At 45.4% G+C, this 24,884-nt stretch overlaps 1 protein-coding gene across 2 annotated transcripts in view; it reads left to right on the top strand.

Moving 5' to 3' along the window:
* Window positions 1-24,884, top strand: part of LOC144496747 (butyrophilin subfamily 1 member A1-like) — a 99,925-nt gene that overhangs the window by 68,396 nt on the left and 6,645 nt on the right. The window contains exon 8 of one of the 2 annotated variants that reach the window (XM_078217263.1): window positions 9,408-9,434. The exons of the other annotated variant lie outside the window; for it this stretch is intronic. Within the exon in view, the coding sequence (XP_078073389.1) occupies window positions 9,408-9,434 (27 nt within the window). The remainder of the gene's footprint in view (window positions 1-9,407; window positions 9,435-24,884) is intronic. 2 annotated transcript variants of the gene reach the window in all.

A 24,884-nucleotide genomic window follows, 5' to 3' on the forward strand; every position in this document is an offset into this window, starting at 1 on the left:
TGCACACCTTCGGGGTTTGAGAAGTCTGTTACGTCCAAAATGTCTCAGTTGCGTGCCACAGCTTTTACATTTATTTTCTCTACTCCAACATTCATGTGGCAAGTGTCCCACCTGAGCACACCTGCATTTTAAGACATTTCTTCCTGTCCATTTCCATCTTGTGTATTTTGGCTCCAATTTGGGAAGCTTCTTTCATGGCCAATTCCATGGACAACGCGATCTCAACAGCAAGCTTTACTGTTAAAGAGTTCTTGGTGAGCAATCGTCTTTGAATGATCCAAACTCGCAATTCTTCATTAACTTTCTCAGGGCTACAATGAATTGCAATATTTTTTTGCCCTCTTCTCGGCTGCATCAATGAAATCGGAATCTCTCATTATTAGTGGTTTAGATGAAAAATTACTTTTGAGAATCTTGGTCAGTTCCTTGTAAGTTTGTTCACGAGGCTTCTCAAGATGGACAAGGCTCTGTAGCAATGTAAAGGGTTTACATCCTACTACGCATAGGAAAGTGCCTACTTTAAGTTCATCCAGTATCTTGATAAAATTGAAATCTCTTTTTGTGAGCAATCCATGTTTCTGCATTTTCTTCGAAAGCCTCTATGTACCGCCTTTGCCCGCCATTGCAGTTACTGGTTGTTAAATTGTACTTTCTTCTGACTTCCTCCCACTTTTTTTTGTTGGGCTTGTAGTTTTTTAAAAATTTCAACTGCTTCTTTCAGGCAATAAATCTCCACTTTACTAAGCAAAGAAGGTTTTGCTTATAATTATTCCTTTTTTTTGGAGTAGTAACTCCCCTTTAAGAGTACAGAGACTCTCTCTCTTTATGTGAGGGTCTCTGTTGCTGCAGCCCACCATGTGCAAGGGACCCACAGCCTGGAAGTCTGTCCAGTTTCAAAGTGATAAGTAAATGTTTTCTTTCAGTCTGCTCACAATTATTTTTCAACGATGTTGAAAATGCCTCTGGTGATGTCACAGCACATCAAGTGACCAACCACACACACACATGCATTTCTTTACAACACATAACAGGAACCAACACCAAAAATTCTGGAAAAGGAACCATCAACTAGTCCTGTGTTAAAGACCAGATCAGAAACTCCAAGGCATTTTATGAAGTTACCCGCGGGCCTAACTTTTACATTTGATTTTGGCATTAGGGTGAGCATAGGATGCTTCACACCAGGTATGATTCAAGTGATCCACAAGTAAGCTTTTATCAAACTTTATTTAAGAACACAGTTGGAACATAACAATAGAACATAGAACATAGAACATAGAACATTACAGCGCAGAACAGGCCCTTCGGCCCACGATGTTGCACCGACCAGTTAAAAAAAAAAACTGTGACCCTCCAACCTAAACCAATTTCTTTTCGTCCATGAACCTATCTACGGATCTCTTAAACGCCCCCAAACTAGGCGCATTTACTACTGATGCTGGCAGGGCATTCCAATCCCTCACCACCCTCTGGGTAAAGAACCTACCCCTGACATCGGTTCTATAACTACCCCCCCTCAATTTAAAGCCATGCCCCCTCGTGCTGGATTTCTCCATCAGAGGAAAAAGGCTATCACTATCCACCCTATCTAAACCTCTAATCATCTTATATGTTTCAATAAGATCCCCTCTTAGCCGCCGCCTTTCGAGCGAAAACAATCCCAAATCCCTCAGCCTCTCCTCATAGGATCTCCCCTCCATACCAGGCAACATCCTGGTAAACCTCCTCTGCACCCTCTCCAAAGCCTCCACATCCTTCCTGTAATGTGGGGACCAGAACTGCACACAGTACTCCAAGTGCGGCCGCACCAGAGTTGTGTACAGTTGCAACATAACGCTACGACTCCTAAATTCAATCCCCCTACCAATAAACGCCAAGACACCATATGCCTTCTTAACAACCTTATCTACTTGATTCCCAACTTTCAGGGATCTATGCACACATACACCTAGATCCCTCTGCTCCTCCACACTATTCAAAGTCCTCCCGTTAGCCCTATACTCAACACATCTGTTATTCCTACCAAAGTGAATTACCTCACACTTCTCCGCATTAAACTCCATCCGCCACCTCTCGGCCCAACTTTGCAACCTGTCTAAGTCTTCCTGCAAACTACGACACCCTTCCTCACTGTCTACCACACCACCGACTTTGGTGTCATCAGCAAATTTGCTAATCCACCCAACTATACCCTCATCCAGATCATTAATAAATATTACAAACAGCAGTGGCCCCAAAACAGATCCCTGAGGTACACCACTTGTAACCGCACTCCATGATGAATATTTACTATCAACCACCACCCTCTGTTTCCTATCCGCTAGCCAATTCCTGATCCAATTTCCTAGATCACCCCCAATCCCATACATCTGCATTTTCTGCAGAAGCCTACCATGGTGAACCTTATCAAACGCCTTACTAAAATCCATATATACCACTTCCACTGCCTTGCCCCCATCCACCTCCTTGGTCACTTTCTCAAAAAACTCAATAAGGTTAGTAAGGCACGACCTACCTGCCACAAAACCATGCTGACTATCACCTATCAATTCATTACTCTCCAAATAACTATAAATCCTATCCCTTATAATTTTTTCCAACATCTTGCCGACAACAGAAGTGAGACTCACCGGTCTATAATTCCCGGGGAAGTCTCTGTTCCCCTTCTTAAACAATGGGACAACATTCGCTAACCTCCAATCTTCTGGTACTATACCAGAGGCCAACGACGACCTGAAGATCAGAGCCAGAGGCTCTGCAATCACTTCTCTTGCCTCCCAGAGAATCCTTGGATAAATCCCATCCGGACCAGGGGATTTATCTATTTTCAGACCCTCCAGAATATCCTGCACATCCTCCTTATCAACTGTAATACTGTCTATTCTACTCCCCTGCAACACAGTGTCCTCCTCAGCTATATTCATGTCCCCTTGCGTGAACACCGAAGAGAAATATTGGTTCAATGCTTCACCAATCTCCTCCGGTTCCACACATAACTTCCCTCTGCCATCTATAACTGGCCCTAAACTTGCCCTAACCAACCTTCTGTTCTTGACATACCTATAGAACGCCTTAGGATTCTCTTTAACCCTATCCGCCAAAGTCTTCTCATGTCCCCTTTTAGCCCTTCTAAGCTCGCTCTTCAACTCCCTCTTAGCCAATCTAAAGCTTTCTAGTGCACTACCCGAGTGCTCACGTCTCATCCGAACATAAGCCTCCTTTTTCTTTTTAACCAACAAAGAAACTTTTTTGGTGCACCACGGTTCCCTAGCCCTACCAATTCCTCCTTGCCTGACAGGGACATACCTATCACAGACTCGCAGTAGCTGCTCCTTGAAAAAACTCCACATGTCGGACGTTCCCAGTCCCTGTAATCTCCTAGTCCAACCTATGTTTCCTAATTCTCTCCTAATAGCCTCATAATTACCCTTCCCCAGCTAAAACCACTGGCCCGAGGTTCATGCCTATCCCTTTCCATCACTAAGGTGAACGTAACCGAATTGTGGTCACTATCACCAAAATGCACACCAACTTCCAAGTCTAGCACCTGGTCTGGCTCATTTCCCAGCACCAGATCCAATATAGCCTCACCTCTAGTTGGCCTGTCTACATACTGAGTCAAAAAACCTTCCTGCACGCTTTGAACAAAAACTGACCCCTCTAACGAGCTAGAGCTATAACAATTCCAGTCAATATTAGTCAAGTTAAAATCCCCCATAACAATTGCCCTATTACTTTCACTCCTAAGCAGGATTGACTCCGCAATCCTTTCCTCAACCTCTCTAGAACTTTTAGGAGGTCTATAAAAGACTCCCAACAGGGTGACCTCTCCTCTCCTATTTCTAATCTCCGCCCATACTACCTCAACAGATAAGTCCTCATCAAACCTCCTCTCTGACACTGTGATACAATCTCTGACCAATAATGCTACCCCTCCCCCTCTTCTACCTCCTTCCCTACTTCGACTAAAACATTTGAACCCCGGGACCTGCAGCATCCATTCCTGCCCCTGCTCTATCCATGTCTCTGAAATAGCCACAACATCGAAGTCCCAGGTACTGATCCACGCTGCAAGTTCACCCACTTTATTGCGAATACTCCTGGCATTGAAGTATACACATTTCAAACCCTGCTCCACCCCACCTCTGCAATGCCGTGCATTGCAGTCCCCATCCATGCATCCCTCACTTTCAGCCCCACTACTCAGGATCCCTCCCCCCCCCCCCCGAATCAGTTTAAACCTCCCTGCATGGCCTTAGCAAATTTACCCCCCAGGATATTGGTCCCCTTCTGATTAAGGTGTAGACCATCCTTCTCATAGAGGTCACACCTTCCCCAGTACGAGCCCCAATTGCTTAAGTACCTGAACCCCTCCCTCCTGCACCATCCCCTCAGCCATGAATTCAAACCTTCCCTCTCCCTATTCCTCTCTAAACTATCCCGTGGTACAGGCAAGAGTCCAGAGATAACCACTCTGTCAGTCTTGGCCTTTAGTTTCCACCCCAACTCCATAAATCCCTGCCTAATATCCCCTTCCCCTATCCTCCCTATGTCGTGTGTCCCCACATGTACAATAACTTGTGGTTTATCTCCCTCCCCCCTAAGAGTCCTGAATACCCTGTCAGACACATCCCGGACCCCAGCCCCTGGTAGGCAACACACCAACCCTGAGTCCCTACCTTTAGTTCCGACCCTCCTATCTGTCCCCTTAATTGTGGAGTCCCCAATCACAAGGCCCAGTCTTTTACAGCCCCTAACCACCTGAGCTTTCTCACTCGGCTCACCCCCAGAGATCTGCTCTCTATGCTCAGTTGATTCCTCCTCAACTGTAGCCTCCAGCACCGAAAACCTATTATGGAGGGGAACCGCCCCAGGGGATTGTCTTCCCGATTGCTTCTTACCCCTCCTCCTGGCATTGACCCAAGCCTCATTTCTAGGAGTTACTATTTCTCTATAACTCCTATCAACTTCCACCTCCGCCTCCCGAATTATGCGGAGTTCCTCTAACTCCCCCTCCAGCTCCTTTACACGCTCCTCCAGAAGCTGCAATCTAATGCACTTCTTACAACTAAAATCTCCTGAAACACTACTGGATTTCCTCACCACATACATCCCACAGGAGATGCAGCATACTGCCTGAACTGCCATCCCTGAAGCCATTACCAGCAAGAAAAAAAGAAAACAAAAAACTTCCCCACACTTATAATTAGGTTAGAGGAGGATGGAAGGGTGGGATCCTCTACCAGTGTAGAGGATCGGGTATCTCCTCTGCACCAATTTATAGGGCTAGGGGCCCGAGAGAAAAAAAAAACTACAGCTACCGGCAGGCTTCGCGATGCGGCCTTCCGGTTTCCGTTAATTACAAAAAAAAAACCTCCCGAAAATTAGACAAAAAAAACCCCCAGAATTTACTCACAGTCCGCGCTCTCTCTCTCACCGCTCACAGTCTCCACCCCGCAGGTCCGCTCCCAGAGGAACACTGAGGCCGATACCCCGAGGCGAGTACTTATAAGGTAAGTGAGAGAAAAAAAAAAAACTACAGCTACCGGCAGGCTTCGCGATGCGGCCTTCCGGTTTCCGTTAATTACAAAAAACCTCCCGAAAATTAGACAAAAAAACCCCAGAATTTACTCACAGTCCGCGCTCTCTCTCTCACCGCTCACAGTCTCCACCCCGCAGGTCCGCTCCCAGAGGAACACTGAGGCCGATACCCCGAGGCGAGTACTTATAAGGTAACAAAGGGAATTAGCATAACGTTTACAAATTAAAATACCAAAACATGACAAAGTATAATTCTTTACCGCTAGCTATCTCTCTTGTTCCAATTTAACAATATCCCACATAGATATAAATCCCTTCTTTACAACGAGTTAGCACAGAAACCAAAGATACTTATATAGATACTAGATTTCCAGTCTTTTGCCACTTATGGAGAGCGATCCAGACAAACTTCTGTCTCATAATTCTCACGCAGCAACTTTCAGAGAAAGCTCCACCCACAGATAGTAGAATCTCAGAGAAAGAGATTAATTTCTCAGCAGATCCTGGTTTCCAGACCTCAGAGAGAGCAAGAGATACAGAGAAAGTGATCTCTCTCTGAAGATTCCAAAGAGCAGACTGCCTTGAGTTCTCTGAAAGCCTAGCTGTACCCAGTCATATGATCTTTCCTGTCAATCAATCTAATCAAGCTCTACTCAGAAATATTTCAGCGGAAAACACAAAATAACAGAACCCCGCATTAGTCTAGATTAGAACAAAGTTTGTAGCAATTAAGATCAATTATGCTGCTGCATTATCAATACAGTGCTGCTGGATCCGAATAAAATGGCTCAGTGATTGGAACAAATCCTGCACAAGAAATATGACTAAAATATATTTCTTAAAGGCACAGTATCATCACACCTCTCCCTTAAGAAAAAATGAATCATCAATGTGCAAAAATGGCTTCAAAACCTTTGTTTTCTACGTTATATACACGCACATGCACTCTCTGAGAATCCATCCTTTTCAGATGTTTAACTGAGGCTCCATCCACCCTCTCGGGTGAGTGGTAAATAGATCATAGCACTATTTTGGAAAGGGATGGAGTGTTTCTCCTCAGTGTCTTGGTCAACAGTTAATTCTGAAGCAACATCACAAAACTATATCATCTTTGATTTATTATTGTCACATGTATTAGTATACAGTGAAAAGTATTGTTCCTTGTGCACTATACAGACAAAACATATGGCTCACAGAGAAGGAGAGAGTGCAGAATGTGGTGGTACAGTCATAGCTAGGGTGTAGAGAAAGATCAACTTAATATAAGGTCGGTCCATTCAAAAGTCTGATGATCTTAATTATTGATTGTTATTTGTGGAACATTTCTGTGCATAAATTGTCAGCAAAACACTCGGGAACATCTTGAGGATGTCAAAGGTACTGAATAAAGGCAGTTTAGCTCTGTTGGCTGGATGGCTGGTTCATGACACAGAGCAAGGCCAACAGCGTGGGTTCATTGCCGGTACTGGCTGAGGTTCTTCATGAAGGTCTGCCTTCTCAACCTTGCCCCTCCCATGAGGTGTGGCAATCCTCAGGCTAAAATCACCACCAGTCAGTGCTCCCATTTGAGGCTATGGTCATCTGAGACTATGGTGACTTTACCTTGCCTTGTATAATTGCTCAGAAATTATTATAAGGTTTGACTTTGATTGAAAACAGTGTTCAAAGCATTATAAATCTGAGGAATGGGACAATGTTTGATAATCAGACACATAAGATGTTTCACTAAATTCCCTTTTATTTTGTAGATTAGTGGAAGCCTCTTGTTGAATCAGAAATGAAAGTATTTTACATAAACTGTTATCTATTAATTAACAAATCTCCTCGGGCTTATCGCTCATTGTTATTCAGAACTGTTACAGGATCAAGGTGTTTTGTCAAATAATACCAGGGACATTGACTAATTGGCATTGAGGTATCACTGGGTTTGGAGGGCACTAAGGAGAGTGTCTGGGACGGCACTGGGATACAGTCTCAAGATGCAGAACTTTGAAAGATTCCAGGGAAGGTTCTGTGAGAATAGTGACAAGTGCCAGGATGAAGGGTCAAGGAGTGGGGTCCGAGGATTTGGGAGGGAAGTCCGTGTCTTGCTGTATTCTTTACTTGGAGACTGGGGATCTGTGAGCACTGAGACATTCCCAGGATCTGGAAGTTTGGGTGGTGGAGAACAAGAAGGTACAGAAAAGATGCTGTGACATCCTGCTAGACTGAGGAGGAGATTTGACAATGTTCAGAGTAGTCGTTGTTATAGAGATTGCTGGGATCTGTTAACACAGTGGGAAGATGCGGAAGTTTCAGACTGGTTTGGAGGGGAGAATTACATAAAATGTTTTCATTGATACTGACTGTCCACAACCTTGTTGCATCCTCGGAGCTCCCTCAACACCCCCCACCACTCCCCTGCAAACTGATTTTGACACCATTAGTTGTTATTGCCTTTATATATCTGCCTTAAAGCATTTGGGAGTAAATGTTCAGCTTCAAGCTCTTCAAGACCAGGATACAATATCATAGTGTTGAATTTCACCCTTTGCGTATTTCTCCCTCTGGGAGGTGGGATTGATGGATTAGTGCAGTGTTGGTCAGACAGATTTCCTGAGGTTATTTATTGTCAATCACATTTACTTCCAAATTCTCTGGATGGTGATAGTGCATTGACCCTGTCAGCGAAGCTCAGATATTTCATAACACAGGCAGGTATCCTGATTTATCAGGGAGTCTCCTCTGGTACAGAAACTACAATAGGATATCCAACAAAACATTGAAACAAGAGCAGACCTGTGCCTTGTTTCATCCATGTTTTTGGAGCTATTGTATAACTATTTCCTGCTAACCCCAATGACAGGTCTAATCCGGACTCCAGAACTATTCAGGCTGATCCTGAGAATCCTTTGAGATTGGGTCAACTGAACTTTGACAAGACGCTGTGACCTAACACAGGCACATCCCAGCAATCCCTAATACTACCAGATACTGACTCTGCATTGGGGTAACCCGAATGCTCCCAACACTCAGAAACCTCCTCACTCCAACAAGTGAGCAGTTTTCCTCACAAGGTCTCGGTGTTATATTTTCACAGTCTATTTCACCTGTCATTCTGAACAGTACATTTCAGATTCTCACATTCAGAGCTCGGGCACGGCAGCTCTGCCCAGCTGAATGGGCTGATGGTGAAATTTGGACACAAGCTGCCCACAATTTCCTGTCAATGAAGCTTCATTTATGGAAAATCATGGAGACTAAATCTGTGACCGGCATTCCCATCAGGCAAAACTCTTGTGTTTGGTCCCTGATGGGGGCTATCTGGGCAAACCTAACTTCCAATTTAAAATGAGTAAAGCCACAGGAGGTCCATTAGGAGGACCTACAGAATTCTGAAGGGGTTTGACAGGGTGGATACTGAGAGAGTGTTTCCGCTGGTTGGGGAATCTAAAGCACAGGGGCACAGTCTCAGGATAAGGGGCCGATCATTTAGGACTGAGATGAGGAGAAATGTCTTCACTCAAAGAGTTCTGAATCTTTGGAATTCTGAATCCCAGAGGGTTGTGGTGCTTCATTTGAGTACCTTTTAGGCTGAGGTAGATAGATTTATAGTTTCTCAGGGAATTAAGGGATATGGAGAGCAGGGGGAAATGGAGTTGAAACCTAAGATTATCCATGATCATACTGAATGGTGGAGCAGTTTCAACAGGCCATCTGGTCTAGTCCTGCTCCTATTTCTTTTGATCCTGTATCGATTACATTTAAAATGTCTGTAAAACACTTGCTGTGAAGTTATTTACAGATTAAGTCATGGAGAAAGACTGGGAGAAAGAACATTTCGGACAGAATGACTTAATTCCTGTCTAATTTGTTTGTGTTTTCAGAGTGGAAGCGAATTTGTGAATGTGAAGGTAAGATCTTATTATTGTAACACACAATAAGAAAGAATAAATCGATACAAAACCTGATGAACTGTTTAAAAAAAACTGACAGCTCAAAAAATAAACCAAACCAGGCCCAACAATCTTCAGCTTCTTCATCAATTACCTTCCCTACGTCATAAGATCAGAAGTGGGGATGTTTGCCGATGATTGCACAATGTTCAGCACCATTCGCGACTCCTCAGATATTGAAGCAGTCCATGTTCAAATGCAACAAGATCTGGACAAGATGCAGGCTTGGGCTTACAAGTGGCAAAGAACAAAGAAAATTACAGCACAGGAAAAGGCCCTTCAGCCCTCCAAGCCTGCACCGACCATGCTGCCCAACTGAACTAAAACCCCCTCCCTTCCGGGGACCATATCCCTCTCTTCCCATCCTATTCATGTATTTGTCAAGACGCCCCTTAAAAGTCACGACCGTATCCGCTTCCACTACCTCCCACGGCAACAAGTTCCAGGCACCCACTATCCTCTGTGTAAAAAATCTGCCTCGTACATCTCCTTTAAAACTTGTCCCTCGCACCTTAAACCTGTGCCCCCATAGTAATTTACTCTTCCACCCTGGGAAAAAGCTTCTGGCTATCCACTCTGTCCATGCCTCACATAATCTTATACACTTCTATCAGGTTGCACCTCAACCTCCGTCATTCCAGTGAGAACAGACCAAGTTTCTCCAACCTCTCCTCATAGCTAATGCCCTCCATACCAGGCAACATCCTGATAAATCTTTTCTGTACCCTCTCCAAAGCCTCCTCATTCTCCTGGTAATGTGGCGACCAGAATTGAACACTATATTCCAAGTGCAGCCAAACTAAGGTTCTATAAAGCTGCAACATGACTTGCAAATTTTTTAACTCAATGCCCTGGCCAATGAAGGCAAGCATGCCGTATGCCTTCTTGACTACCTTCGCCACCTGCATTGCCACTTTCAGTGACCTGTGTACCTGTACACCCAGATCCCTTTGCCAATCAATACTCTTAAGGATTCTGCCATTTACTGTATATTTCCTATCTGTATTAGACCTTCCAAAATGCATTACCTCACATTTGTCTGGATTAAACTCCATCTGCCATCTCTCCGCCGAAGTCTCCAACTGATCTATATCCTGCTGTATTCTCTGATGGTCCTCATCGCTATCCGCAAATCCACCAACCTTTGTGTCGTCTGCAAACTTACAAATCAAACCAGTTACATTTTCCTCCAAATCATTTATATGTATTACAAACAACAAAGGTCCCAGCTCTGATCCCTGAGGAACGCCACTTGTCACAGCTCTCCATTCGGAAACGCACCCTTCCACTCCTCTGTCTTCTTTGACCTGTACCTGTTGGACTTTAACCTGGTGTTGTTAAAACTCTTACTACGTTCTTTGACCGAGCCAGTTTTGTATCCACCTTGCCAGCTCACCTCTGATCCCATGCGACTTCACCTTCTGCACAAGTCTGCCATGAGGGACCTTGTCAAAGGCCTTACTGAAGTCCATGTAGACAACATCCACTGCCCTACCCTCATCAATCACCTTCGTCACTTCCTCGAAAAACTCGATCAAGTTTGTGAGACACGACCTCCCCTTCACAAAACCATGTTGCCTCTCACTAATACGTCCACTTATTTCCGAGTGGGAATAAATCCTGTCTCGAAGAATCCTCTCCAATAATTTCCCTACCACTGATGTAAGGCTCACCGACCTGTAATTACCTGGATTATTCTTGCCATCCTTCTTAAACAAAGGAACAACATTGGCTATTCTCCAATCTTCTGGGATCTCCCCTGTAGCCAGTGAGGATACAAAGATTTCTCTCAAGGCCCCAGCAATTTCCTCCCTTGCCTCTCTCAGTATTCTGGGGTATGTCCCATTAGGCCCCGGCAACTTGTCCACCTTGATGTTTCTCAAGAACCCCAATACCACCTTTTTGATCTCAAATTAGCTCAAACTATCTACACATCCTTTCCCAGACTCATCATCCACCAAGTCCTTCTCTTTGATGAATACTGACGCAAAGTATTCATTTAATACCTCGCCCATTTCCTCTGGCTCCACTCTGGCAAGTAACATTTGGGCCACACAAATGCCAGGCAATGACCACCACCAATAAAAGACACTCTAACCACTGCCCCTTGACATTCAATGGTGTAAGCATCACTGAATCCCCCACTGTCAGCATCCTTGGGGTTACCATTGACCAGAAACTCAACTGGACTCACCACATAAACACAATGGCTACAAGAGCAGGTCAGAGGCTGGGAATACTGCAGCGAGTAACTCACCTCCTGACTCCCCAGTGCCTATCCACCATCTACAAGGCACAAGTCAGGAGTGTGATGGAATACTCCCCACTCGCCTGGACGGGTGCAGCTCCAACAACACAAGTAGCTTGACATCATCCAGGACAAAGCAGCCTGTTTGATTGGCACCACATCTACTAACATTCAATCCCCCTATCACCGACGCTCAGGAGCAGCAGTGTGTACTATCTACAAGATGCACCGCAGCAATTCACCAAAGATCTTTGGACAGCACCTTCCAAACCCACGACCACTTCCATCTAGAAAGACAAGGGCAGCAGATACCTGGGAACACCCCAACCTGCAAGTTCCCCTCCAAGCCACTCACCATCCTGACTTGGAAATATGTTGCTGGGTCAAAATCCTGGAATTCCCTCCCTAACGGCAACCCACAGAACATGGACTGCAGCAATTCAAGAAGGCAGCTCACCACCAGCTTCTCAAGGCAACTAGCGATGGGCAATGAAACCAAAAGAGAAAATGCTGGAAAATCTCAGCAGGTCTGGCAGCATCTGGTCCCCATATAAATGCTGCCAGACCTGCTGAGATTTTCCAGCATTTTCTCTTTTGGTTTCAGATTTCAGCATCCATACTAATTTGCTTTTATATAGGGATGGGCAATAAATGCTGATGTGGAGATGCCGGCGTTGGACTGAGGTAAACACAGTAAGAAGTCGAACAACACCAGGTTACAGTCCAACAGGTTTATTTCAATAAATAAATAAATAAACCTGTTGGACTTTAACCTGGTGTTGCTAGACTTCTTACAATAAATGCTGGCCAGCCAGCGACACCCATGACCCATGCATGAATTTAAAAAAGCTGGAAAATTGTCTTCAGTAAAGATCTCACAAAAAGGCCACAGTTTCAGTGCGACCAAACACGTTAAATTCATTTTATATTGAATTTCAGGATTTTTAATTGCTGTTTTGAGATCTGATTCCACATTTTAGTTTGTTTGAATTCTCTCCCATATGAAATTGAAAAAGAATTAGTTCCAATGGGAGAGCAGTGGGACAGACATTAACTTGTTCTGAATGATGCAGCTTCCATGTCCAATGTTGTAATTTGAAGGAAACAGGGTGGATGCTGAAAGGATGTTTCCCCTTGTGGGAGAGACTGGAACTCGGTGACACAGTTTAAAAATAGGGGGTTTCCCATTTAAACCAGAATGAGGATTTATTTTCTCTCCCCCAGAGCGCAGTAGAGACAAGGTCATTGAATATTTTTAGGGCAGAGGTAGATAGATTCTTCACTAACACAAGTTATTGTGGGTCGGGGGGATGTGCAGTTGAGACCACAATCAGATCAGCAATGATCTTATTGAATAGCAGAGCAGGTTCGAGGGGCTGAATGGCCTCCCGTTCCTAACCCGTATGTTTGTATGTTTATAACACCATTCCATTACATTTACCAACATTTTGAAGCATATTCTGATTCTTTGCTTTTCTCTATTTTGCTGTTTTTTTATTTTATTGTCCTGCTGTTAAAAGTGAGTCCAATGGAACAACTTTCCCACTTTTTGTGCTGAATAATCCGGTTATGCACCGACAGTGGGTTCCGCACCCGGAAGTCGGCAGCGTTCCAACTTCAGGACCTGCTGTCGGTGCGTGCCCAATAATCCCGTAATTGCTGCCGTGAGGGCAGGTTACTGACCATTATCCTGCCCAATGAGTGCTGGAGGGAGAGATGTCCCGTCTCAGAGGCTGCGGCCATTACCCGGAACAAGAGCCCCCTGGTACAGGATAGTGTCAGGTGACCTATCAGATGATCAATCGAGTACATCTACTCTACATGGAGCATTTTCCACACTGACCAGATCAATAAATTTAAATTTTAGATAATCTCTCCTGAACATGTCACTCTTCATATGTCATGGTGTGGAGATGCCGGCGTTGGATTGGGGTAAACACAGTAAGAAGTTTAACAACACCAGGTTAAAGTCCAACAGGTTTATTTGGTAGCAAAGGCCACCAGCTTTCGGAGCGCTGCCCCTTCGTCAGGTGGAGACTCAGGGTAATGCTGTCGGACCCCAGGTCATGACAGCGTTGTCATTTCTGGTAGGGAATGCTTCTACCCACCTGTTAAACTGGTCTATAATGACCAGACAATAGGTTTTGCCGTGGGATTGTGGTAGTGGCCCTGTGAAATCTATTTGCGGATGTTCCCAGGTTCCCTTTAGTCGGGGCTGGTGTCCCATCTTAACCTTTATGGGTCGACCGGGGTTGTATTGCGCGCATGTCACGCATCAGTGACAATGTCGGGATATGTCCCTTTCCACCACCATTCTTTTCCTATACTAGTTGCCATGGCCTCTCTTCCCGCATGTGAGAGTCCATGGTGTAGTTCCAAGAGGGTGTTTTGTCTGCACTCCGGTGCCATGACCTTGTCATTTCGTCTCCAAACGTTATCAGTCCCTCTGTTCGCTCCCTGTGCTTCCCACTTCCCCTTTTCCTCTTTCGAGGTATCCTCGTGTAAGTCCCAAATATCTATTTCACCTCCTGTCTGGCCCGTTACTGCTATTGGCAGCTCACCAACTGCCTCCTGTTCTAATGCTAATTGTGCTGCTCTATCTGCAGCTTGGTTCCCTTTGTATTTTAACCAATCAGGGTTATCCCTTTCTGGTTCCTTCTGATGCGCTTTAATTTTTATTACTGCCGCTTCTTGGCGTTTTTCGCTGGCTTTAATAATGCCTCGATCCTTTGTTGGTGTTTAATCGGAGTTCCTCCCGTGGTTACAAACCCCCTTCTACCCCAGGCCGTCATATAATCATGTATTACCCCGAATGCGTACCTACTATCGGTATATATGTTTACCGTCTTTCCTTCAGACAATTCTAGTGCCTTTATGAGTGCCACTAGTTCCGCCACCTGCGCGGATAGACCTCCGTCAATTCTTTCTGACTTTACGTTCCCACTTTGTCATTTACTACTGCCCACCCTGTCCGGGGTGATCCTTCCACGTATTTGCGTGAGCCATCTACAAAAAGGGCCTTTTCAGCTGTTGCTAAAGGTACATCCTTTACCCTACCTTCTTCTCCATCCATATCTACGTCTCCACAGTTATGTGGTTCCCCTGTATCCAAAATTCCTTCTGCTGGGTTATCTCCTGTGTCCCTTACTATTCTAACTGATTTGCTGGGAGGTAGGAGGACGGCTTCCCATTTAGCCCTTCTCATGTTCGAGATGGACCTTAACTTTCCTGTATTTAGCATTTCCACCAAGGTGTGTTTGGTGTGGAGGATTATATTTCCTGTCATTACTATCGGTTCACTAACCTTTACGGCCCAGGAGGCCCAATCTAAGGCGGCTCTGCACCTTGGCAGTCCGGTTACTACCGGCCCTTCTGCTGTTGAATAGTAACCTATGGGTCTCCGTTTATCGCCATGATCTTGCGTTACTGCTGCAGAGTAGAACCCCCTTCATTGTTACAGTGTATGTGGAAATCTTTATTGGAATCTGGTAGTCCCATTCTGGGGGCTGATATCAGTTCTGCCTTTAACTTATTATAGGCCTCTTCTTACTCAGGTCCCCATTCTACGGGGTTTAAGGCTGGCTTTCCTCCTTTAACTAGTCTCTGTATAGGCTCTGCCAATTTTGCGAATTCCGGGATTAAACTTCGGCGATAGTTAAACAGTCCCAGCACCTTCCTGACTCCTCTTACGGTGACTGGCCGCGGCATTTGTTGTACCGCCTTCTTTCGGTCTGTTGGCAGCTCTTTAAGCCCTTGTGATACTAAGTGTCCGAGGTACAGGACTTGTGCTTTCCTGATTTGTGCCTTTTTGGGGCTCACCTTTAACCCTGCGGTTTTCAGTTCATTCAACACGAGGTATAGTGCTCCCTGATGTCCTGACTTAGATTCTGAAGCTATTAATATATCATCCACGTATTGTAGAATTGTGCTACCCTCTGGTAGTTCTACCCTGTTCAGGATGTCACTCATTACTCGATGGAAGATAGCGGGGCTATTGTGGAATCCCTGCAGTAGGCGAGTCCAAGTGTACTGTTTGTCTCCCACTGTAAATGCGAATTTGTCTTGGGATTCGGGATCCAAGGGTATGAACCAGAATCCATTGGCTACATCCAATACGGTAAAGACTTTATGCTGCGGTGACAATCCATTCAGGATTGTCGAGGGGCTTGCTACAATGGGGTGCAATTTGGACGTGACTTTATTGAGGCCGGAGTCATCTATTGTGAGTCTGTAACTTCCGTCGGGTTTGCTCACTGGCCAGGTTGGGGAGTTAGTGGTACTCGTAGTTTCCCTCAGGATTCCTTTCTTCACTAACCCTTTAACTCTTTCTACTACAGCTGCCTTTGCTTCTGGGTTTATCGGGTATTGTCGGTGGGGCTTGTGCTCCAGTCCGGGCACCTTTATTGGGTCAGTTTTGGTTAGGCCAGTGTCTAATTGCGTTTCAGCCCATACTCCAGGGACGGAGGCACAGATGGCTCCAAACCCCTCTGTTTCTAGTCGCCAATCTCTGGTGGTGGCTGTGGCCACCTTGATAGTCTTGAGGTGACTTGTGAGTTTTCCTATTCTGGTTTTCCGGCTGTCTCGTTTTGGCCAGATTAATTTTCCCTTCCCAAAGTCAATCAAAATCTCATCCTCCTTCATTAAATCATGTCCCATTATTGTACCCTCATTATTTTTACATACATGGAATCTCATATACAAATTATTTATTTCTACTCACGTGGTCTTGCTCAGGTAGGCGGGTGTTTTGTTCCCTCCTATCCCTGTTAGATAAATCATCCTACTTGCAGTGGGTAAGGGAAGGTCGGTGACAGATATGGATGCTCCTGTGTCCACCAGCATCTCACATTGCCTGCCCCCGAATAGTGCAGACAGGTAGATCCTTCCCTCCCTCTGACCCTTATAGAACAGAGAACAGTACAGCACAGAACAGGCCCTTCGGCCCACGATGTTGTGCCGAGCTTTGTCTGAAACCCAGATCAAGCTATTTCCTCCCTATCATCCCGAAGTACTCCATGTGCCTATCCAATAGCTTCTTAAATGTTCCGAAAGTTTCTGACTCCACTATCACTGCAGGCAGTCCATTCCACACCCCAACCACTCTCTGCGTAAAGAACCTACCTCGGGCATCCTTCCTATATCTCCCACCATGAACCCTATAGTTATGCCCCCTAGTTACCGCTCCATTCACCCGAGGAAATAGTCTTTGAACGTTCACTCTATCTATCCCCCTCATCATCTTATAAACCTCTATCAAGTCTCCTCTCAACCTCCTCCGCTCCAAAGAGAAAAGCCCAAGTTCCCTCAACCTTTCCTCATAAGACCTACCCTCCAAACCAGGCAGCATCCTGGTAAATCTCCTTTGCACTCTTTCCAGTGTCTCCACATCCTTCTTGTAGTGAGGTGACCAGAACTGCACACAATATTCCAAATGTGGTCTCACCAAGGTCCTGTACAGTTGCAGCATAACCCCACGGCTCTTAAACTCAAACCCCTTGTTAATGAACGCCAACACACTATCGGCCTTCTTCACGGCTCTACCAACTTGAGTGGCAACCTTCAGAGATCTATAGATATGAACCCCAAGATCTCTCTGTTCCTCCACATTCTTCAGAACCCTACCTTTGACCCTGCAATCCACATTTAAATTTGTCCTACCAAAATGAATCACCTCGCATTTGTCAGGGTTAAACTCCATTTGCCAATTTTCAGCCCAGCTCTGCATCCTATCTATGTCTCTTTGCAGTCTACAACAGCCCTCCACCTCATCCACTACTCCACCAATCTTGGTGTCATCAGCAAATTTACTGATCCACCCTTCAGCCCCCTCCTCCAAGTCATTTATAAAAATTACAAATAGCAGAGGACCAAGCACTGATCCCTGTGGCACTCCGCTGGTAACCGGTTTCCAGTCTGAAAATTAGTTACCTCCTCAAAAAATTCAATCAAATTTGTGAGGCCAGACTTGCCCTTCACAAATCCGTGCTGACTATCCCGGATTAATCCGCATCTTTCTAAATAGTCGTAAATCCTATCCCTAAGGACCTTTTCCATCAACTTACCAACCACCGAAGTAAGACTAACGGCCTATAATTACCAGGGTCACTTCTATTCCCTTTCTTAACCACATTCGCCACTCTCCAGTCTTCTGGCACCACCCCCGTGGACAGTGAGGACCCAAAGATCAAAGCCAAAGGCTCTGCTATCTCATCCCTTGCCTCCCAAAGAATCCTAGGATACATTTCATCAGGCCCAGGGGACTTATCAACTTTCAGTTTATTCAAAATTGCTAGTACATCTTCCCTCCAAACATCTACTTCCTCCAGCCTATCAGCCTGTGACACCCTCTCTTCCTCAAAAACATGGCCCCTCTCCTTGGTGAACACCGAAGAAAAGTATTCATTCATCACCTCTCCTATCTCTTCTGACTCCATGCACAAATTCCCACTACCGTCCTTGACCGGCCCCAACCTCACCCTGGTCATTCTTTTATTCCTCACATAAGAGTAAAAGGCCTTGGGGTTTTCCTTGATCTGACCCGCCAAGGACTTCTCATGCCCCTTCCTAGCTCTCCTAAGCCCCTTTTTCAGCTCATTTCTTGCTAACTTGTAACCCTCCATCGAGCCAACTGAACCTTGTTTTCTCAACCTAACATACGCTTCCTTCTTCCTCTTGACAAGACATTCCACCTCTTTTGTGAACCATGGTTCCCTCACTCGGCCATTTCCTCTCTGCCTGGCAGGGACATACCTATCAAGGACACGCAGTATTTGTTCCTTGAAAACGTTCCACTTATCATTAGTGCCTTTGCCTGACAATTTTTGTTCCCACCTATGCTTCCTAATTCCCGCCTGATTGCATCATAATTACCTCTTCCCCCAATTGTAAACTATGCCCTGCCGTATGGCCCTCTCCCTCTCCATTGCAATAACAAAAGACACCGAATTGTGGTCACTATCTCCAAAGTGCTCTCCCACAACTAAATCCAACACTTGGCCCGGTTCATTTCCCATTACCAAATCCAATGTGGCCCCACCTCTTGTCGGCTTATCCACATATTGTGTCAGGAACCCCTCTTGCACACACTGCACAAAAACTGCCCCATCCGAACTATTCGACCTCTAAAGGTTCCAATCAATATTTGGAAGGTTAAAGTCCCCCATGACAACTACCCTGTGACCTCCACACCTAGCCATAATCTGCTTAGCAATTTCTTGCTCCACATCTCTATTACTATTTGGGGGCCTATAGTAAACTCCTAACAACGTGACCGCTACTTTCCTATTCCTAACCTCAGCCCATATTACCTCTGGAGCAGATCCCGTTCGAAATGCCTTTCTGCAGCCGTTACACTCTTCTTGATTAACAGTGCCACTCCTCCACCTCTTTTACCAGCTACCCTACACTTACTGAAACATCTATACCCCGGAACTTCCAACAACCATTCCTGTTCTTGTTCTACCCATGTCTCCGTAATGGCCACAACATCGTAGTCCCAAGTGCCAATCCACTCCCCAAGTTCACCTACCTTATTTCGGATGCTCCTTGCATTGAAGTAGACACACTTCAACCCACCTTCTTGTCTGCTGGTACCCACCTATGAATGGGGGCTGCAGCCGTCAGTCTTGCTGACCTCGGAGGTTCCTTAGTTCCTCCAATTCTGCTGTGGATGTGGATCGGGGCGGGGGTCTCCCATGTTTGTCCCAACATATTGCTTCCGTGTGTCCATTTTTATTACAGTGATTACAATGTCTCCCACTGTTTCCAAATTTATTTCTTTTCCTTGGGACCCAGCGCTCCTTTGCAAAGTGCCCTTGTCGGCCACAATTGTGACAGGTCAGTTTGGGCTTAGTTCCGCTCCCGCTACCGTAGGCAGCTACTCTTTCCTGTTTTATCTTCGTCTGACATTTCTCCTCCCCGCCGTGTACGCCGCTAGCCCATTCCACTAGTTCATCATAATCCTGGGACATGATCACTCCCATCTTTAGGATGGTTTGGTGAGCGCTGGAGAGCCCATCCTTGAAAGCCTGGATGAAGGCTCGATCCCCACGGCCTGGGTTTCCTTGTCCTGAGCATTCCTGGTATACTTGGAACAACCGTTCCCCGTATTCAGAAGCTCCTTCCCCCTTTTGTTGCTTGGTCGTTGTGATTCTACTCCAATTAGTAGGAGCATTTCCTAAAGCTCTCTGGACTTCTGTTTTAAACAGGGCGAAGGGTGCCTGTTGGGCATCTATTTCTGCTGTTAGGGCTACTGCGTGTGTCCAACGTCCCCCACTGTGGTCTTGTGCTGGGGGAACGGTGGGCCCTCCGGCTACCTGCCTCTATTTATCCACTGGACATGCGGCCCTAACCAATTGGTGTATATCCCTTAGGTGCACTTGGTGTTCTACCCAAACCTCCCCAAACCTAACAGAAATCTTTGTCTCTTCACTGGACACAGATGAGGTCCCAGAGGATTGGAGGATAGCAAATGTAGTCCTGTTATTTAAGAAGGGTAGCAAGGATAACCCGGATAATTATAGGCCGGTGAGCTTGACGTCCGTGGGAGGGAAATTGTTGGAGAAGATTCTTAGAGATAGGGTATATGCTCATTTAGAACTGAATAATCTCATTAGCGATAGACAGCATGGTTTTGTACGAGGGAGGTCATGCCTCACAAATTTGGTTGAGTTTTTTGAGGAGGTGACAAAAACGATTGACGAGGGAAGGGCCGTGGATGTCGTCTATATGGATTTTAGTAAAGCGTTTGACAAGGTCCCTCATGGCAGGCCGGTGCAAAAGGTTAAATCTCACGGGATAAAAGGTGAGCTAGCTCGATGGGTGGAGAACTGGCTTAGCCATAGAAGACAGAGGGTAACAGTGGAGGGGTCTTTTTCCGGTTGGAGGTCTGTGACTAGTGGTGTTCCGCAGGGCTCTGTACTGGGACCTCTGCTGTTTGTGATATATATAAATGATTTGGAGGAAGATGTAGCTGGTGTGATCAGTAAGTTTGCGGACGACATAAAGATTGCTGGAATTGCGGATAGCGATGAACATTGTCAGAGAATACAGCAGGATATAGATAGGCTGGAACATTGGGTGGAGAAATGGCAGATGGAATTTAATCCAGATAAATGCGAAGTGATGCATTTCGGTAGATCTAATGTAAGGAGGAACTATACAATAAATGGCAGAACCATCAGGAGTATAGCCACACAGAGGGACCTGGGTGTACAAGTCCACAGATCCTTAAAGGTGGCAGCACAGGTGGAGAGGGTGGTGAAGAAGGCATATGGCATGCTTGCCTTTATTGGACGGGGCATAGAATATAAAATTTGGCATATGATGTTGCGGCTGTATAGAACGTTGGTTAGGCCACATTTGGAATACTGCGTCCAGTTCTGGTCGCCACACTACCAGAAAGACGTGGAGGCTTTGGAGAGAGTACAGAAATGGTTTACCAGGATGTTGCCTGGTATGGAGGGTCTTAGCTATGAGGAGATATTGGGTGAACTGGGGATGTTCTCCCTGGAAAGACGGAGGATGGTGGGGTGACCTAATAGAGGTGCATAAAATTATGAAGGGCATAGATAGGGTGAACAGTGGGAAGCTTTTTCCCAGGCCGGAGATGACGAACATAAAGGGTCACAGGTTCAAGGTGAGGGGGGCAAGGTTCAACACAGATGTCAGGGGGACGTATTTTACACAGAGGGTGGTGAGGGCCTGGAATGCACTCCCAAGCAAGGTGATTGAGGCGGACACGCTGGGATCGTTTAAGACTTATCTAGATAGCCACATGAACAGACTGGGAATAGAGGGAGACAAACAAATGGTCTAGTTGGGCACATGAGCGGCGCAGGCTTGGAGGGCCGAAGGGCCTGTTCCTGTGCTGTATTGTTCTTTGTTCTTTGTTCTAAACCGTATCTAATTCTTCCCAAAATTTCAGATTTGCGCTTCTAGGTTGTAGTTTACCCAAGGAGGCCATTATCTGTTGTCTTTCGCCCGGGGTGAATGGTTTGTAATTTGCTGTTGGCTGCACGTCCGTGCCCCCTCAGGTTACTGGCACCAAGTTGTGTTCTAGCACTTCCCCTTCCTCTGGAGGGGTGGTTGGTCCCTGTTGTGTGGACTCATAAGGGGGCAGAGGAACAGTTTCCCCTCCCCATTGATTCTCCTCTAATACACAATTCCTTTTCTCCAATTCCCTTACTCTGGATTCTAATATTTTAATTTTATCCTGATCTTTGTTCCACTTTTTAGTGGAGGCGACTACTTGTTCAATAGGTTCAGCGAATTGATGTACTAATAATACCCCAGCCTTTTTTGTTTTGTCTCTCTTTTCCCCATCTACCCACTTTCTCTGTTGTTCTAAGGTCTGAGAAACATCCCAGCCATCCCTTTGCATCTTCTTAATCAGTGCGTGTCTGTCTGTCATATATTTATCAATAAGAGAACCCGCAGGTTCCCACTTCGTTTCTCTATCTGCCATCTTGCAGACTTCTCCACCCCCGGCCACGATTATTTCCTTAGCAACGTGTTTTCTCCACCGTTAGGGTTTCTATTTATACTCACGGCCACGATTAACTCCTCGGCAACGTGTTTCCTCCACTGGAGTCCGGCTCTAGGTCAGAGTGATCAGCTCCTTACAACGTGACAGACAAGTACACAAACTGCACAAACTTTCATGCAAACAGGTGGCAAACTCTGCGTTTGTTCGCCACTATAGAGTTTGATGCTAAATGATCTTTATCACTTGTGCTTCACAATCCTAAGTGCCTTTGTGCCTCTACGCCCACTTCAGGGTCCTGACCTTCGCGTGGGGGATTTCCCCTCTTAACAACCAGACTGAGGCTGCGCGTTTGAGACAGGCACTTTCTTGTCCTTAGTCGATCAGCACAAGTAACAATCAATTCCTGTATCTATCCGATAGCACCCCTAAATTCCCCTAATTTTCACCCGTTTTTAACTGCATTGTTGGCTCAGTCTGACTCCCACAGTTCAATAATCTCTACTCCAGTTCGCCGACTGAGGCCAACCGATCAACTCACCAGCAGTGAGATCCTCCCGACCAAGCCAATTTGTTGTGGGAAAATCACCACTCGGAGTCAGACTTAAAGATTCAACATGCAGTTTATCGGACAAAGCTTTGGGAGAAGCGCTGGTCTCTCCGCAGTGCACACAGTCACCTTCTTCTCAACTTTAAAATGGCAGTTGAGCATCTTTTATACATTTTCAAATAATGGACAAGGACGGACATTGGCAGTTTCTCACATCGTTATACACAGAGTAGATACATTTATGCCCCCCATCAACGACTGATCTTGTTACCAAAACTCATTGTTTTGGTTCTGCTTTATCTCAAGCTAAGGTGCCTCAAGGTCTGATCTATTTCCTGCAGTAATTTAGACACGAACAGGTTTTAACTCACTCTGCAATGTCTGTGCCCAAGTCAGCACATCTTAATGTCTTTTCCCAGAGTCCATTTTGTGCTAGGTAACCATCTTGTATCCTTTAATTTTGAGTTTACTCCAACAGTGAAATTTAAATGCAATCAAAAAATCTGGAATTAAGAGTCCAATGATGACCATGAAATCATTGTCGATTCTTGTAAAAACCCATCTGGTTCACTACTATTCTTTTTCCCAGAATGCATTGGGGGCTGGGTCACTGAACTTATTCAAGGCTGAATTTGATAGATTTCTGATCGACCAGGGAGCCATTCTGGGGGTGAGGATGCAGACATGAAAGCAGAGTTGAGACCACAATCAGATCAGCGAGAATGTTGTTGAATGATGGAGGAGGCTCGAGGGGCCGAATGGCCTACTCCTGCTCCTTGGTCCTACACCAACTTATGTTACTTTATAGCTCTGTGTACCCATCCACTGAGAGTACATAATGTACAGAATTGATGAGACTATAATAATAACAATGACATGTGTGGAGTTGCTAAAACAAAACACACATTCACAAATCTTCTTTTGAAAAAATACTGCTGTTCTTACAACCCGACAAAGGCTTCAGACAGACCAGAAAAGAATCAAACACAGCAGCTTCAGCACTCCTTAAGTTGTGCAAATGAACACAATCACTGAAAGAATAATTTATTCTAACCACTTAAAGATGTCAATCAAGAAAAGTCAACCTTTATCTCCAGGTGTAAAAACAGAACCCCACTGAGATAATCCTTTTGGGAGTCTGGGCTCTCAGCCACTTGGGCTGCAGAAACCATAATATTTTTTGAAAAGACAATTAGTGAATAGGTGTTTTATTTCTGAGCAGTTCCACAGATGTCATTGCTACTGTATGGCTCATTGATTCTGTATATAGTCTTCACTGGGTTAATGGGCATTGAAGGGCCATTGAGTTCGCATGGGTGGATGGGAGGAGTGAGTTGGCACTGAGATGGAATGGAGTGAGGGGTGAATGGTGGGTGCATGGAAGGAGCATGGGGTACAGCTAAGACCTTTTCACCTTAAAAACAATTCAGCACGCATCTTCAGCCAAAGTCAAACCATTGGGTTCACCGATATAAATTTCAAACCTTGAGGCAGGAACCAGGTGAACCTGTTGATAATTTCTGAATGAGACTGAGAAATGTGGCCAGAAAATGTAAATTCAGAGAAAGCGATGAAAGTTGGGAGATCAGCTCATTTGCGATTCTACACAGCCTGATGTATAAAAAGATCTGATTAGAAAGAACAAGTTCAGAATATCAGAGGCTGTCGACACTGCCAGAGCACATGGAAACAGGAGTAGAGATATGAAGACGCTGACTATCCAAACAGCTGGTATTCAGTTAAATCACGGGAAAGGCAGCAGTGAAACATCTACAAAAGGCTGCAAACCAGACAGAAAGATAAGAGCTGTGAATGTCCACATGAGTTCACTGACAGAAGGAAATGTCCCACCTGAGGATCAAACTGCAGACTTTGTAGAAAGCCCAATCACTGGGTAAAGATGCACAGAATAAATTAAGAGGTTGGTAAAGTTACTGGAGGCAGAGCAACAGGGGAAATGAGAAGAAACTAAAACATTGATTCGATGCTGGGATTCCTGCCCCACTCACAGCATCCCTCCACCCAACCCCCAGGCCCCCCAATTCCTTGCTGACACAGGATAAGGTTGCGAGTAGCATCTTGCCAGATCCATTGTGGGGTCAGGCAACTCAGAACCCTCCCTAATTT

Source organism: Mustelus asterias, chromosome 8 (assembly GCF_964213995.1).
Source record: "Mustelus asterias chromosome 8, sMusAst1.hap1.1, whole genome shotgun sequence".
In the NCBI taxonomy this organism is placed as follows: Eukaryota; Metazoa; Chordata; class Chondrichthyes; order Carcharhiniformes; family Triakidae; genus Mustelus; species Mustelus asterias.